General features: G+C 32.7%; 1 protein-coding gene and 1 long non-coding RNA gene across 2 annotated transcripts in view; one reads left to right on the top strand and one right to left on the bottom strand.

The window, feature by feature from the left end:
• The window catches only part of LOC118645019, a 72,816-nt gene that overhangs the window by 42,005 nt on the left and 14,221 nt on the right, over positions 1-16,590 (bottom strand). The window lies entirely within an intron of this gene.
• On the top strand, positions 1,038-16,229 carry LOC105836179 (putative aminopeptidase W07G4.4). Its single transcript, XM_028189023.2, has 8 exons — positions 1,038-1,269; positions 4,287-4,568; positions 8,587-8,695; positions 12,373-12,520; positions 13,879-14,225; positions 14,672-14,950; positions 15,440-15,679; positions 15,761-16,229. Exons 1-8 carry the CDS (start codon positions 1,253-1,255, stop codon positions 15,908-15,910), a joined length of 1,572 nt encoding a protein of 523 aa, XP_028044824.1. The 5' UTR covers positions 1,038-1,252; the 3' UTR covers positions 15,911-16,229.

The raw sequence follows: 16,590 nt of genomic DNA, 5'->3' as shown, positions 1-16,590 counted from the left end.
GTTTACACATTTGTAGACAATAACTGTTTAATAAATGTAGTCACGTAATTAAATAAGTAATATTTGAGATATAAAAGTAAATTTTTAATATTTACTCACAAAATATAATATTTTGATTGAAAATAAGAATCGTCTGTCCCATTTTGCTGTAAATAATATAATCTGAGTAAATACGAGATAGCTGTTGTGTGAAATTGCGTTGATTGTTTGCGTACAATGATAGATTTGCATAGAAAAATAAAATAAAAATTACAAAGAAATCAGATAACCGTACAATCCACAGGCATACCGTCGGTCATCTAACCGTCGACATTGCATTTCTACAGAACTGGAAATTCAAGTTCGAGGTAATCCGGTGTGCAGGTCACGAACGCTGGCAACGTTGCGGCGATTTAACAGTAGTAGTATCATCAGTATATCTCCTACCTTGACAAAATGACTGTGTAGTGGTGAAGTAGCAGCAAGACGGTGGGTTATATTCGCGAAAACACGGGCTTTAGTATTGCGCGCGTTCTCGAGTTGGCCGCTCGCAAATCTCATCGTACGGAAGATAATAATATTGCTAACACTGAGCAATAACAGTATAAAGTTTCTGTTCTTTATCCTCTCTCTCTCTCTCTCTCTCTCTCTCTCTCTCTCTCTCTCTCTCTCTCTCTCTCTCTCTCTCTCTCTCTCTCTCTCTCTCTCTCTCTCTCTCTCTCTCTCTCTCTCTCCCTCCCTCCCTCCCTCTTGCCCTCTCTCTTCAATCTTCCTCTTTCTCTCACAAATACAAGACGAGTTTTTTAATTCATCGATTATTACAAATGCGCAAGTTATACGCAAATGCAACTTTGCTCTGTATAAGCTGCACTTGCGCATATTGCGATTAATCAATTGATGAATTAAAAAATTCGCCTATATATACATAACATTTTATTTGTCTCTCTTTCCTTCACTCTCTCAACTATTTGCAGTGCCGTTACTGTAACTGTCACCGAATTTTAGGTTTGAAGCGTGCCGCGAATACGGCTTCGATCCTGCGCTCTTCGCTTTTTCGAGGCGTTCGATCAAGCCACGAGACCTCCATTTTGACAGTACGTCAGTAAGATTGCGTAGAACACGCGAAACAGCACCGTGTGCCTATTTCATCAGTCAGCGAGGGGCGTACGAGTCTCATATTAGTACGGTTGTGCAGAAGATAATACGCGTATATATTTCCGTACGCTATTTCACACGGAGTACCTTTAGGAGAACAACGTGGGCGCGGCGCATCATGGCGGTGGAATCGAGGTAAATGTAGGAAAGCCCGAACTACACATGCTCCGACCCAATATGCGCCGGTAGACGTTATTTATTAATCACAAATGACCTATGAACGGACTACGATAGTCGAGCACACAAGAGTATAATTATTCACGCAAACGATTTGATTCGAATCATGACCGTCAATCATCATTTTTTTCTAAATAATGATAGAGGAGATAAGTAGGAATATGACAATACACGTTGAGCTTCAACAAACTTAAAAACAAAATAATTGCATCGCGTAAAATTAAATGCATACAAAAGATTTTTATATGCATTGCAACGCTACGTAAATGTAAATTTATCATGCTATAAAAGATTTTACGTTTTTCTAAAAAGATTCGAGTTTATATCTTAGTGCACCGAATTTCTGTCGTATTTCATATTCCGATTTTTCGCTGTACTTTAAAAACAAAAATAACTATTGTTATTTTTCAACTTGTAGTATTGATCGTCGCAGGTATCAAGTGCTATATCGAATTGTTGTCTCCACGTTGTTATCATTACGAGATGTACTGAATTGTGCACTATAATTAGCAGATAATTCGTAACTTTGTTGTAAATTGTAGATTCTTGGTAAATAATTAGGTAGTGTACGTCGAAAATGTGACGTGAATATATTTGCTTGCGGATTCGCGCGAACTCATGAGAAATGCGAATTTCTCTGAGCCAATGCTGGTTCGTTTCGCACTGTTACACGAGACCCAGTGGTACCCAACTGTTTCAAAGCTATAAAGTTTCCGGCACCATTAGCTCGCAGCTTAGAACGCGCTCTTGATTGATTGTACACTGTGCATGTATTTGATAGAAGTTAGTTTCATTCATCAGCAGCTGAGATAAGTTGATATCGAAGTCCAATACATATAATACAGTAGTAATATATTTAGCAATATTATTTTTAACTCTTTTTGAAATTCTAATTATGCAAGACTTGACGGATTCGTTTCTTTTAAAAATTATAAAAAATATATCTGTTTGCTTTATAAATTATAATTAAATTAAAAAATTGCTTATCTGAGATTGGCTCAAATCATCAAATATTATAATACATTCATGTAATGATAAAAATGAGATTATATTTATCAAAATAACGTCACGCGCTATACAAACTTTATATTACTCATCAAAATATCATGCGCCATACAAACTGACAGTCATTATAATTTCGTAAGATTACTCACGTCTTTCTTTATTTTTCCGATTTTTAAGTCATTGTCAATTTCGATGAACACTAGATGTAGATAAATATAGTAGTATATTATTTGCGCATCATGCATAAACGGCAGGAAGTTAGCCCATCGAAACACCTAATGGCACCGCTGACCGTAGATTTACAAAGACTTCATTATCACCACGTGATATATACACGTGCGTTCACAACAGCGCGGGAAAGCATTATTGTTCGCTGGATTATGTTCGCGATCGATCGATGTTCGATTTACTACGTACGTGATATCATGTGTACTCTTCAGATTTATTATCTTCTATAGAATTCAATGTTATTGTGCCCGAATTGTGACCAGTCAGCAGACCGGGTTGATTTTACGAATGGAAAAATCTGTTAACACTAGAACGTGATACACAAATATGAAAAACCTACTATAAGATCTACATTAATTGCCATTGTTGCAAAAAAATATTTCGAATTTGATAAAACATTTTTTAATTAAATTGTATTTACATCTTCCGATATAACCTAAATTAAATTTAATCACAAATTTAATTACTGAAACACTTCAGAATCATAACAATCATTGTAGATAGGAGGACAGAAATATTTATCTTTGGTCTTGATAATTTTGCATCGATACACAAGAGACTAAAAAAATGTTATCGTTAGATGATCGTAAGAATTGAATGTTTTTATAGCGACTAGCTAGAGCACCATTTTTCGGAATTACCTTCGATATTTTCGTGCATTTCATGCAGCACATTTCCTATAAGTATACATGCACATCTGCTTCTCTAATATTTTCTTTCCTCTTGCGTAAAAAGAACCTTTGTGGTATTATGGCAAGAGGTTTATATAGTCTTTTTATACAGTTATATTTGTATAGACTATGTGCTTTGGATATGAACGTTTATATATCAACGAACACATTAAATAGTTGCTATTTTTAATTTTTTAATGATATCTATATATTACATGTGTGTGTTTAAATATATATATATATATATATATATATATATATCCATATAAATAAAATAGAATTAAAGTAAAAACACATTCAATCATTTTTTAATCACGTAATATAAATGTTACCTATATAAATATTATTTTAACGATAATTTTCAAATGTTTGTATCTAAGCAACAATGACTTTCGCCGAAAATGATGCTATATATTGTTAATGCAATGCAAATGTATTCCACGTGCTAAGGTTGCCATCAGTAATCTTATCTAACAGTTATGCACTACCCTAAAACATTTTGTTCTCCAAAACTGCACATTTAGTGATATATCTGAGCTGAAGATAATAATATTTATAGCCACTATCATTGATAAAATGCTGGTTTTATACAGAATATTTATATACTGTACGATACTCATACAAATTTATTTTCTAACAAAATGTCAAATTTACCAACATTGTTTTTAATATGCATCCAAAAAGTATGTATATATAAAAGTAAGTGTATATATGATATGAATAAATCTACTTATTTTTATATTGTTATTAATTATTTTTTTTTTAATGCCAATATTGAATCTACTTTCTTTTATTCTGATTGTGAAAATAATAGGAAGAAACAAACGACAATATCGAAATAAAAATATGGGAATTTTATACCTGCTGTTATGTCAATAAAAAACTTTTTTTTTTCTTCCTTTATAATAAAAGTCTTTATTTTCCTCTGTTAATTTGTATTCTGCTATAATTATGTTGATTTCAATGAATATATCATATTCTCGTTAACGAGTAATTATCTTGCTTTTGTCTAATCGAATTTACTAATAATTAGTGAGGCGTTCAAATAACATGTATAATGATTCATTTCAGATGGATGCCATGTCAGCTGAAAATTGAAACGAATATCTGCAGCGGCGATTACGATGGCATTATTCTGGTGTCAGGAAGTACCCCTGGATCCAACGAGCCGGAACCCTTCAAAACCGTTCTCTACGCCGCGGCCCAGATCGATGCCGCACTGGGCGTGATCGGCGCGGTTTTGCCCATCAATTTGCTCGCAAAAAGGCTCATTTACAGCCCAACGGGTCCGCTTAACATGGATTATCACGATGTGCGGAGTTTTGCAGAGGCAGCTACGAAGGGAATAACACGGTAATTCTTTTGTGTGATACTACACACTTTTCTTTCTCTATGTAATCTTTTTCTTTTTAAATGCAAGTACCGTAGTAACAGCTGTCACATCCGTGAGAATATATTTTATATATACACAGAAAAAAAAAGTAATATAACCAATAATATATGTAATTGCGGGCTGCCAACTACATAAAATACTCAATACAATAATATTTGCTATTAATGCAAGTACAATGTTGATACTGCAATAGCATATATTATTGTATTGAGTATATCTGTAGTTAGCAGCCCGCAACTACATATTCTTATTGGATATATTATATATATATATATATATATATATATATATATATATGTATATATTAGATATATTACTTTTTTTTCAGTGTACACTATATACATACATAACATATCTCATCGGTTTTTATATAAATAAATGTATTTTTATAAGATTGTACAAAATATTATTTAACAGATATATAATAAATAATATTTATATAAATACATTATATAAAGAAAAAGAATTTTATTATAGCAAAATCACTATATTAAAGATAAAAGTAATTAAATTTTGCTACCTTAACTAATTTAATTAAATTGTTATTACAATAAAATCTGTTCGTGATGAAACAGAAAATAAATTTGTTTATATAATTTTGCTCAAGGTAGATTTTACTTTGTACAAAATATACTAATATTACTTTGTAATGTTATTGTCTTTATATATAAAGACAATAACATAACAAGGTAATATTAGCATATTTTGTATAAATAAAATCATGAATTTCGCGTTTATCATTTTTATTCAACAGTAACTTTTATAAAACATATATTTATATATAAATATCTTTGAGTTTGTTGACTCGATTTTTGTGTGTATAGTTTTGTAGAAGATATTAAAATAAATATTGTATTATAAGAGAGAGAGAGAGAGAGAGAAGAGAGAGAGAGAGAGATTACAACGGTAATCTCTCTCTCTCTCTCTCTCTCTCTCTCTCTCTCTCTCTCTCTCTCTCTCTCTCTCTCTCTCTCTTTAAATGAATAATTATTCGTTAATTCAATGTTTTATATGCTGTCAGCAAAATAAATCATATGATATACATTAATAATTCTGATTATATATGAATCGTTTTAAGGGGAGATAAAAAAGGAGAGATTAAACAACAAAAGAAGCAACAAAAAAAAGAACGACACATAACAACACGATGCTGATAAAGCAATGCCGTGCGTCTTCCTGCTGTAAAAATGTCTATTTTTAATTTTAATCCAACAAGATTTCCATAAAATTTTGTTAATTTATGAAAATCTTATTGATAAGACTTGATTCCTTGTCAACATGTATATATATGTGTGTACAGATATATTATATATATACATATATATATATATATATATTTATTTATTTATTACAAGATGCAAAATATTTTTTTCTATTTCTTGAGCCTTTATTTAACAGTAAACGTTAATAGTCGAACAATATTTTTAATCTCTCTGGTATTTTTAATAAGCGTTCTTCAACTATATAAGGGACACTTTACTAAATTCTACAATTGAAGTGAGCAAATTCCTGTTTTTCATTGTCTGGGTATAATTGGATTTAGCAAGCATACCCAGGAACTAACGTTATATCTACGTTCTTGTATCGGCAATTTGCATATATTCGAAAAAAATCGCCTCATTTTTTCAAGCTCATTACAATTAATCGGAACAGTGGTGAAGTAATTAATCAAAGCCTCTTGATTGATGTTTACAATTTCGAACATCTTCTCACCCGCATGCCGAGTACTCGTTCACTATAGCAGACATGATGGTCTTGTAACGAAACGAACCACGAACGATTGTCAGTGTTTTGTGTACTCCAATAGCTGCATAGGGGAAACGCAATGATGCGCGAACGAAATTCCACGCGAGCCGTACGCCTGGCCGTCCCGAAATTCGATTGAAAAATGAAATTCCTGTCCGTTTGGCGCAACTGTTTTTTTCACGCGAACAGTAGTGACGTTAACGAAAGATTGGCATAGAAAACGTTTCCCATCTATAAGTCGAAAAAATTTGAAAATTATATCTTGTAACACATATTATGTCGCAATTCTTTGATTTTAATAATATTTTTTCTGATTTAATCGCAACTTAATATTTAGAATTCTAGACCATTTGTTTTTAAATAAATAGAATATGGTACTTTTTTATTGCAGATTTGGATTAAACGGAAAGATAATAAGAAACTTTTATCTCACATATTTTTTAAAAATACCTTTATATTAATCTTTTATTTAAGTTTTTTTTGTCATATTTATTTTTAACATTATTTTAAGATTAATAAAGACATTTACAGAAAAACTATTTGAAACAAAAGTTTCTTATTTTTATACATGTAATCCTAAATCCATAAAGTAAAATCTATAATAAAAAAGTACATGTTATATTAAGAAATTCAACATCTAGTATGGATATTTTCAATCGGAATTAAAAGTTAAAAATACCACCAATAGTGTACCAATTTATTTATCAAAATTGTTTAGATTTTTAAATAAAACTGACTTTTCTTTATTCTTTTTTATTTTTTTAAATAAAAGTATATGAATATCTACCCCACTTGGGATATTCTGAATGATATAAAGAACGGCTAATAAATAAGAGAGGCATTGCATTATTATCATTATATCATTATATTACAAAAATATAATTTTAATAAGTATTTTATTGATAAAATAAATATTAAAAAACAAAGTAATAAATTTAAAATAAATTTAAGAGATATGAACAACGATAAAAAAATTACTTTAAAAAGTTCATTGGATATAAGAATTTAATAAAAATTTCTTATTGTGCATTTTTATATGAATGCAATGTAATTACATAAATTTTGCATAAAAACTAATAAACTCTTGGATGCTAGCTTGGCATTCTGTACAATTATTTGAAAGTACAATTCGCTCATACCTGCAATTTATTTTTCCTTGTGCAAAATTTCCTAGTATTCTCCAGAGAAAACTGGTTGCAACCTACAAATTTTATTCTTCTATTTTGTGTGTATGTGCCTCTTAATTATTACCAATGTTTCTTGCGGCTTTCTCGCCTCGTTATATACCTTAATGCGATATAATCCTTTTGAGATCTTGGAATAATAGCGGTCTACGCGACATTAATACCAAACTCAAATCAGAAGTACTTTGTTGAATCGAGAATGGAAAGGGAGATTTGGGAACCGCAATATTACGACAGTTTCTCGAAATTGCCAAGTGCGAGAGATCGAGAACCTAACGAAGTTTAAACATGATAGCGATATACTTCGGGAATAGATTAATAGTTCGTGATTCGCAAGAGTGAGGAGCACCCTGGGTTACGTGGCTACGTTTGTATTACCCGACAAGAAAAGATTGGACACGAAGGAAGCGAGAATGGCCATTCGTGTTTCAGGATACTCAATGAGAACCGCACCTTTCCCCAGAGAACTCTTTCTCTTCTACTTTTTGTATGAGCGTTCGTCCCTTGGAGTGTAGTATCACTGTAGGTTTTACGATAGTAATATTATTGCATAGATTAGGGTAAGTCTATTGACAGTCATATTGACGATGTATTTGCACCGTAATCAGCTTCACTGTAATTGGCCAGCTTCTCCTCGAGTTGGAATATGTGAAACATCTATTCTATAATACCTTTAAATTTTATCTCTAGGATATCCCTTTATCTTTATTAAATTTTTAGACTGATATGCTATCATTCGTCTATCAATCTGTCAACAGGAAAGCTTCTTAACCGTTTAAATCTCTCATCTTTTCTTTAAAAAAGTAACAAGCTATAGAATTTTTAACAAATAAGAGAAAATTCTTATCACACACGCACAAAATGTTTATCTTATATCTATGTAATCTTATTCTGTATCTATCTTATATCTATAAAATCTTATTTTGGATTAATAAGAAATTTAAATCTTATTTCAAAATTTATCCTGTTATATAATCAAATATTAATACATCAGGATATAATTCATTAACTTATAATAATTGATTTTAATTTTTTTGGCATTTATCAGGGCTTTAAAAGCTGGTGTGAGATGTCCTTTATTTGTGTTACTGCCGGATGATCGTTTTGAGAACGTTGAATTAGTCACACTTCTTGGTGCTCTGGAGGGTCTCTACGTGGTGAGTTTTATGATAATAAATTATTTATCATACTAACGCGTAAAAATAATATTATGATAAGTAGATCATGTCATATTTTTTTATATTTAGAAAAGTAGAATATTAAATAATTTCTAATACTGTTGAAAAAACAAAATTTATGCCGCATACGAAAAAGGCGTAATAATTTAGAATAGAATTAACAAATAACTATTACATTTTTTATTAAAAACTTTAATACATTAATCAGATTTCCCATCTAGAACAACAGCTAAATATGGAAAAGTTGATTCGATCGACACTAATTATTATTAAGATATTAAAATTTAAAAGAGAAATCAGAAAAATCGCTGATTAAAATTGAGAAAATCGATAAGCGAATGTTACTCGATTGTGCCAATATATCCAGTTAAAGCATTTCACAGATAGTTGGTACAGTTGTGGTTATACGAGAGCCGTTTAAACCAATCAAACAGATACAACATAGCTTTGTGCACATCTACATTGGCAGAGTAGGAGCCTGTAGTTGTATCTGGAAGGAATTCATCTCCGTGTTTCAGCCGAGTTTGGTACGCTGCGGTCTGATTGGCTACCTCCAAGTTGCTCACCATACTCTAACTCTAGTAAATCCGTCTGCTTCGCCTCTAAACTAAATTGCTACTGTGATCTTAATCCATAACTAATGACTATGCGGGCCACATGATGCAATTCAACTAATCCATGATATTATATTTTATGGAAACAGAATTAATTTCGCTTCATTAATGTCCAATCACTCTAATAAGACTCTCTACTACTCGTGAACGGTCACAAGTAGTAACTACTCTGAACTTTGTCCGGATATTCATTATTTAATAATTATGAGAAACTAAGATACGCAGATAATTTGTAAACGTTTGCGTTTCACAATTGATATAAGTATCGTAATACACGGATCTGATTATCAGTGCTGGCAAACAGATCGTAATCGCGTATATGAGCTTTCAATATTTATTTTTTTTCTAATACAATAAATGTATTATATGTGAGCGGCAAATCTATCTCATAGTAAATCGGTATAGCTTTAACACACAATATCGGCCGAAAGTAAGACTATGGATGTTTCGATAAATAAGCTCGTACAACGTCTTAAATAAACGATGATTCGATGACAGATACCGACGGCAAAGAGTGCTGTCAACACGATCATCAAACAACATCTGCCATCGACAGACTCCGGCGCGGACTGTGCTTGATCGATAAGTGTGCGGCGTGTCTTACGAAGGATATCAGGTTGCACAACTCGATTGCAAACTCAATTGTTCATTAACTCACCGCCGCCGCGGTTAATTATGATCAGACGATAGTATCCGCGTTATTATGCGAACTTCGAAGTCAAAAGTTATTCGGTACAAGTATACGCAGCCGATCGATTTGCGAATCCTATAGTAATCGCTTTACCAGCACAAGTCGACCACGTCATTCATAGTCATTAAAAGACTTCCAATGAACGTTGCAAATACTTCATTTTTTTCAATAATATCTTATTATAGCATAGAAATAGTGAATAATAATAAAAAAATTTGTGTAATAATTTCTAACAAAAAAATATTACACTTAATTGTAATTAAGATAAAAAATAATACTTAGTGCAATTGTTATAAATATTACGCTTAAATTTTCTTTATACTTTTGTTAAATTGCGATGTCCAGTAATATATAAATGTTAATACATAGTGTTGATTTATCCATTATAAAATGTAGAAATAATTGTTGAAGCAAAAACAAGATCTGAATATTCGTCACTAGTTGAAGATTAAAGAAAGGACGAGAAAATAATTTTAAATCGTTAAAAAGTAAAGATAGTTGGAAAAAAGAGAGGACTATACGCTTGTGATTAGCATAGATTATATGCTAGACGGGATAAAGAATTGCTTCGGATTTTATATCGTGAAGAAAATGAGGCTTTTGGAACAATGCTTGAATGAATTCTACTTATTACACAAAGCGTTAAAAAAGGGTTCTAGATATAGAAAGCAAATAACTTTAGTAGTATTTAAAAAAAATCAACACACGTCAAAAAATAGAAAATTTAGAGATAAAAATTATTTTTCATTTTGATAAGACAGGTTTACTTTTGTGTTTACCTGTACTTTCTTTCCTACTTAAATCGATTTCCTTCACATGGAAAAATATAAAAATTCAATGATAATAGATATATTAAAACATCAAAAAATGAAATGACTTTATATACAAAATGTATTTCGCTTCACATCTTTATCGACATGAACCATTAATCGAGCGACAAATACTAAACAATGATTTAATTTAATATTTCACAGCTAATTTTCATCTTAAAAATTGTTTTATTAGTATTGTGTGTCAATTTCTTGTTATGACATTGTTGCGTTTAATTTCAAAGCTTCAGCTTTAATGATTTTTTTCGAGATTTCCACACAGCAAACCTTATGTAATGGTGAATGTTCTCGTAATTCGTTACACATACATAACGGACATTCTTGTCGCGTAAGTTCAAGGACCAAAATTCTAAGTTCGGACCAGCAAGAGAGGAACAGTCGGTCGGGGCTTGTTTGTGGGCGGCAGCGGGATGTAGTAAGGGGATAGGAGGACACAGGGGGTAAGCCGAGTGCTCTGCCCTATTAAGAGTAGCAAATGCTTGGCGTTCCTGAATCCCGGCGGCCGGCGAGGCGACCTAATTAGCGAAATACTCGGGCCTTTCCTCGTCTCCCGTCGCCTCACCGACCGCGCAGCCCGCGGCATTGGAGCGTTGTCGGCACCGAGCTCGTACGCTTCTTTCTTGATAGTTCCCTCTTCTGACCCTCTTTCTCCTGCATCGCTCGTTCCTTCCATCCGACGCAAATACGGGGCATCGTTTTCCAAATACCAGGAAGCACCCTCGGAATTTCTGTGCCGCGTAATCGGAACGCCGCGTCGTCTCTTTCTCGCTTCTCTTGCAGCTAACAGTTTTCCGACTTTTTCAATTCTTTCCGCTCGCTTGCAAGTTGCATAAACGCGCGCCAGTGACAACGCAAAAGGTCGCCCACGATAAAACGGGCCGCGCACGTGTCAGATCACTTTGAATCTTTTTGTTGGAAAAAATTTCGACGATATATGTATGTATATATCGTTCAAATATAAAACACGCACACAAAATCATGTAAAAAAAACAACTATTCCGATATATATTCCCAGTTTTATTGCATTTAAAAATTGTGAAAATATTTTCTCAAATTTTTAGAATTTTATGCGCGCAATTTACAACTAAACATAATTAAACATAAATTGTATATTTAAGATATTAAAAAAAAAGATATTATATAGGTCAAAATGCTGGAATTTTTAATTAAAGTTTGTTTTTACTGGTTGTATAAATCAATTGGAAAATCTTTTAAACGAGTTATACATAAATCCGCAAGAGTTATAAGCCTCTGTTCCATTATCTATGAAGTGCTCATTCAACAAGAAGATTATCAAACATTTAATGTTTTCTGTGTTCGAATAAACTTCTCTTTCATTAGATCTTGCACGGAAAAATGATACATGATTTACATATTTTATAACATATTTTATAAAGAGAAATAGTATTTACGATTTAAGTTTAACAGAGTAAAACGAGCAGATAAAATTTTTCTTATTTTTCATTACTTATATCTCAATGATTTATAATCTTTTCAATTGACGCTTTTATATTTTTACAGCCTTTAGAAGTTCGTGAGATATGTCCGGATCGGTGCTACAAAGCATGTCAACTCGGAGTGTGGAGTCCGATTTGTAGTAAGAAGCTTCAGGGTATCGTGAAACTTGCCTCGGCGCTCGAGAGTGGCAGATACGTCGCAAGGGACATAGGTGAGTCCTGTTCTATCCCAGGTGCACACGACTCGTGGTACTTTATCGAGTGAGTAAAGCAGGTTCTCCTGTCCGTGTGAGAGAAGAGAAGCTCGAGCTTCCGTCGCGAGTTTCCGCTTTTCGCAAAAGAAATAAGCTTTGGTGGGGAAAATTGCCCGTGGCTTCCTACTTGTCCAAGAAAGGTCTTTTGGCTCCCGGTTAATCGAGCACAACTCGCCGTTCTTCGCGTTCTGGTTCAAGTTCAGTCGAAATAGCCCTCGGGAATTATCGAGTTTAAAGTTTAAGTAGCCGGCGATTTGGAGAGTTTAAGTGTTCATTTTTTACGTTACGCCTCATGAACAACATAAAAGGAAAGTACGGAGCTCATTCCCTGTAGCAGTTGATAACAATTGGCATTTCTGCCTCAGCATTTCAAGGATTTATCCTTTATCGTAGCATTTACGCTTTGTCAAGTATATGGCTTTTATACACAAACTTTCATTCCCGCCCAGCTAGGTTGATATAGAACGTACACTATTCGTTTGCTTGTAGAGCAAAATGGAGAAAATGGATAATGCAATTTCGTAAAGTAAACTTTGATGACCTGGCTGTCGCTGCAGGTTCATTCGAGTCTGAATCATTCGCATGTGCCAGAATGAAGGATAAATAAAACATAAAGCGCAAATTTTTCACCAATACTAACATCAACATAGATTGAAAAGACATATGAATTATTAATTTGAGATTTATCATTTTTATGCGACTTATTGCAAGGCATATTAATTTCAATTAATATTATAGTATACAATATATTATACAGTACAATATATTAAAGTTTATCGGATTAAATGCAACATCGACGGTAGTATTTTTGTGCATATCAACTTATTCATTGTACTTCTCGATCAAACAAGGATAACAAAGTGCAAATAATAGCCTTGCACTGAGTTTGCCAAGCGGTAAAAATAATTATTCATGGATAATATCGTATTTGTTTTGTAAAATTTGTAAAATTGGTTGAAACATTATTCTTTATAAAATAGAAATAAATTCAATCTATACAAAATTTAGTATTTTAGTTTCATATTTTAATATATTAAAGCAGATGCATGCGTATGCGATGCGTGCAGATATATAGATTAATCAAAATTAAAGATTAATAATAAAACCTACGCTAAACAAATTATTATTAATAATCATTGTGTGTAAAAGAATCAAATTATTATTAAAATGAAAATAGCAATTGTAGATACATATCAAACAAAGTTCTGTTTTTACTGAATGTAAACTTCAAAAATAGTGGAGTATCTTGTACATCTAATTATTAAAAAAAATCTATATCTTTAATATGCGCGCATTTTTACTTTGTGTTAAATTAGGCGGTGCAGATCCTGAAAGAATGGCGCCTCCGAGAGTGGAGGAATACCTAGCAGAACTGTTTTGCGGATCAAATGTCACGATGCAAGTGATATCCGATCAGGATACATTACTTCAGGAGTACCCACTATTCGCCTGTGTAAATCGCGCCGCGTCTGTAATACCACGTCACGCCGGCAGAATTATATTTTTGACTTACGAGCCGCCTGCCTGCGTCTTGGAGACGATCATGATCGTGGGGAAGGGTGTCACTTATGATACCGGTGGCGCCGACATCAAGTGCCAGGGCGTCATGGCTGGCATGTCGAGGGACAAATGCGGCGCGGCCGCCTGTGCCGGATTCATGCAGGTGCCATGTAATATATTGTCGGGCACGGCATTATACGTCATGCTAGAGAACGATCGCGTTTCACCCCACTTCTATTAATAACATGGCATTTTAATAAGTTTCCTGCGCGACTGTATATATGAGCCGGTAGATTCTTAATGATCATCGTATGTGAATCAATTTTTTTCCAGAATTCTATTCTTTGTGGCATAATATGCATTTATGATTTTAATGCACGTTCTCTCTCTTTTTGCGTATAGCGCCAAGCCTATTCCTTCGATTCACTATTCACTATGATAAAGACATCACTATAATAATAATAAAGATTTTTAACAAACCATGTTCATTATTATAATATCAAGAATAAAAAGTTATCATTTTCTATGTTAATTCTTGCTAAACTGCTGCTTTCAACTGTGTACAAATAATTTTAAAGTAAGATCTGTTGTGTTAAATATCTCTCGTAGGTAGTGAACTTATTGCAACCACCGACGGTAAAGGTCGTCGCCGCTTTGTGCGTTGTAAGAAATAGCGTAGGCGAAAACTCTTACGTCGCCGATGAAGTGATCACGGCAAAATCCGGTGCGAGGGTACGTGTGGGCAACACGGACGCCGAGGGTAGGATGGCTATGGCTGATGCCCTCTATCATCTCAAAGAAATGGCCTTATGTTCCGTAAATCCGCATCTCTTCACGATAGCTACGCTAACAGGCCACGCAGTATTAACTGCGGGTAAGGGATATTCCGTAAGTATTATAAAAATCACTCTTTTCCTTGTGTTTTTAATTGCATTTTACCGAATGTTAAAACGTGCTCAAATTCCTATTGTTTAAATATCAATACAGTATATATATATCTTAAACAAAGAGAACAAATAATCCGTTGTGCTTACATAACAAGTGTATCAATAATAAATAATAACAATACATAACAAATCTACGCGTTAAAATCTAAGTGCAAACTGACAGAAATGTATACAGATAGTTACGTGTTTGTTGATTCATTGACGAAAGCGTAATTGGACAAGGTTATAAACGATCTAGATGCAGCGTGCAGTTTTCCTCTGTTATATTGAATTCTAGACGTAACGCGTGATATGACTTTATTATCAAAATTGCTCGTAGACGTTAACCATAATTCATTCTCTGATTACTTTGTTGTTCCGATAAAAGACATTTTATCATCCATCTATATCTTTGAAAATTTGAAACTTACGTTTATATTCATTGCTATAGATTGCGATGGATAATGCTGTGGCAAGACTAGCCAGTAATGCCGAGAGGCTTCAAGCTTCCGGCGAAATTATTGGTGACCCATTCGAAATATCGCGAATACGTAGAGAAGATTTTCTCACTCATCAAGGACGTGCGGAAGGTGATGATATTCTTCAGGCACTAAATCAACCCAGTGTCAAAACTCCACGAGGTCATCAGGGACCAGCTGCCTTTTTAATTAAGGCTTCCGGATTGGATAAGGTATCATATGCTTATTATTTAAGTTTTTATTTGAAGTTTTTTTAGGTATCATAATGTTGCTTAACAATTTGTTACTTTTAGCATGGTATTGAGTCAGAGAAGCCGTTAAAATATTGTCATCTGGATATAGCCGGCAGTGCCGGTGATCTTCCCGCACAACCAACTGGTTCACCAATTTTAACATTAGCCAAAACATTTTTTTTTGATAAAATACAGACCAAAGATTCCTAATATTAACGTAAACAATCTATAATATTTTGTATACACATAATATATACCTGGAATAATTAATATTCATAACTCGCGCAAAGAACATCGGATATTAACCGGAAATGCAAATAATAATTAATCATCTTCATAAATCCTTGATCCTCAGAGCTTTCATAAGCATGGATTTACTTGGAACACAAACGATTACTAGGGTTACTATATACACTATATACTATACATATACATTATATGCCGGATTTGTCAATATGCGGTAGATTTTAGAAGCAACACACATTTCTAAAAAATTTTTAATATTTAAATAAAGTATAATATATAAAAACTTTTATATAAAGTATAAGAAAAAATATCTTTTTAATAGAGTATAAAAATAAAAATAAATTATTTTATTATATTTTAATGATATAAAGGATAAAACGTATTGTTTGCTCATTTAATATTCCTTTTCTTTGAATAATTTTAAACTTTCTTAATATTTTTAATAAATATAAATAATAATAGTAGACAATATCAAATTTTTTAAATTTTCACTTATTTCATATCTGTTAATCAAAATTTTCCATTATTTGTTTTATTCCAACAGTACAATGAATTTTTTATAGATGATCCAATTAATGCAGACATTAATGCAGACATCGCAAAGAAACATTAATTGCAGACATATTTCAATTATAATACGTTTA

Source organism: Monomorium pharaonis, chromosome 4, assembly GCF_013373865.1.
Source record: "Monomorium pharaonis isolate MP-MQ-018 chromosome 4, ASM1337386v2, whole genome shotgun sequence".
Classification (NCBI taxonomy): Eukaryota; Metazoa; Arthropoda; class Insecta; order Hymenoptera; family Formicidae; genus Monomorium; species Monomorium pharaonis.
The sequence above is the reverse complement of the archived record's forward strand: the minus strand, read 5'-3'. Positions and strand labels throughout refer to the sequence as shown.

Coding starts and splice junctions, on each gene's coding strand:
- LOC105836179 (XM_028189023.2), top strand. Junction 4,569..8,586: donor GCTACGAAGGGAATAACACG/GTAATTCTTTTG, acceptor GGCATTTATCAG/GGCTTTAAAAGCTGGTGTGA. Junction 8,696..12,372: donor CTCTGGAGGGTCTCTACGTG/GTGAGTTTTATG, acceptor ATATTTTTACAG/CCTTTAGAAGTTCGTGAGAT.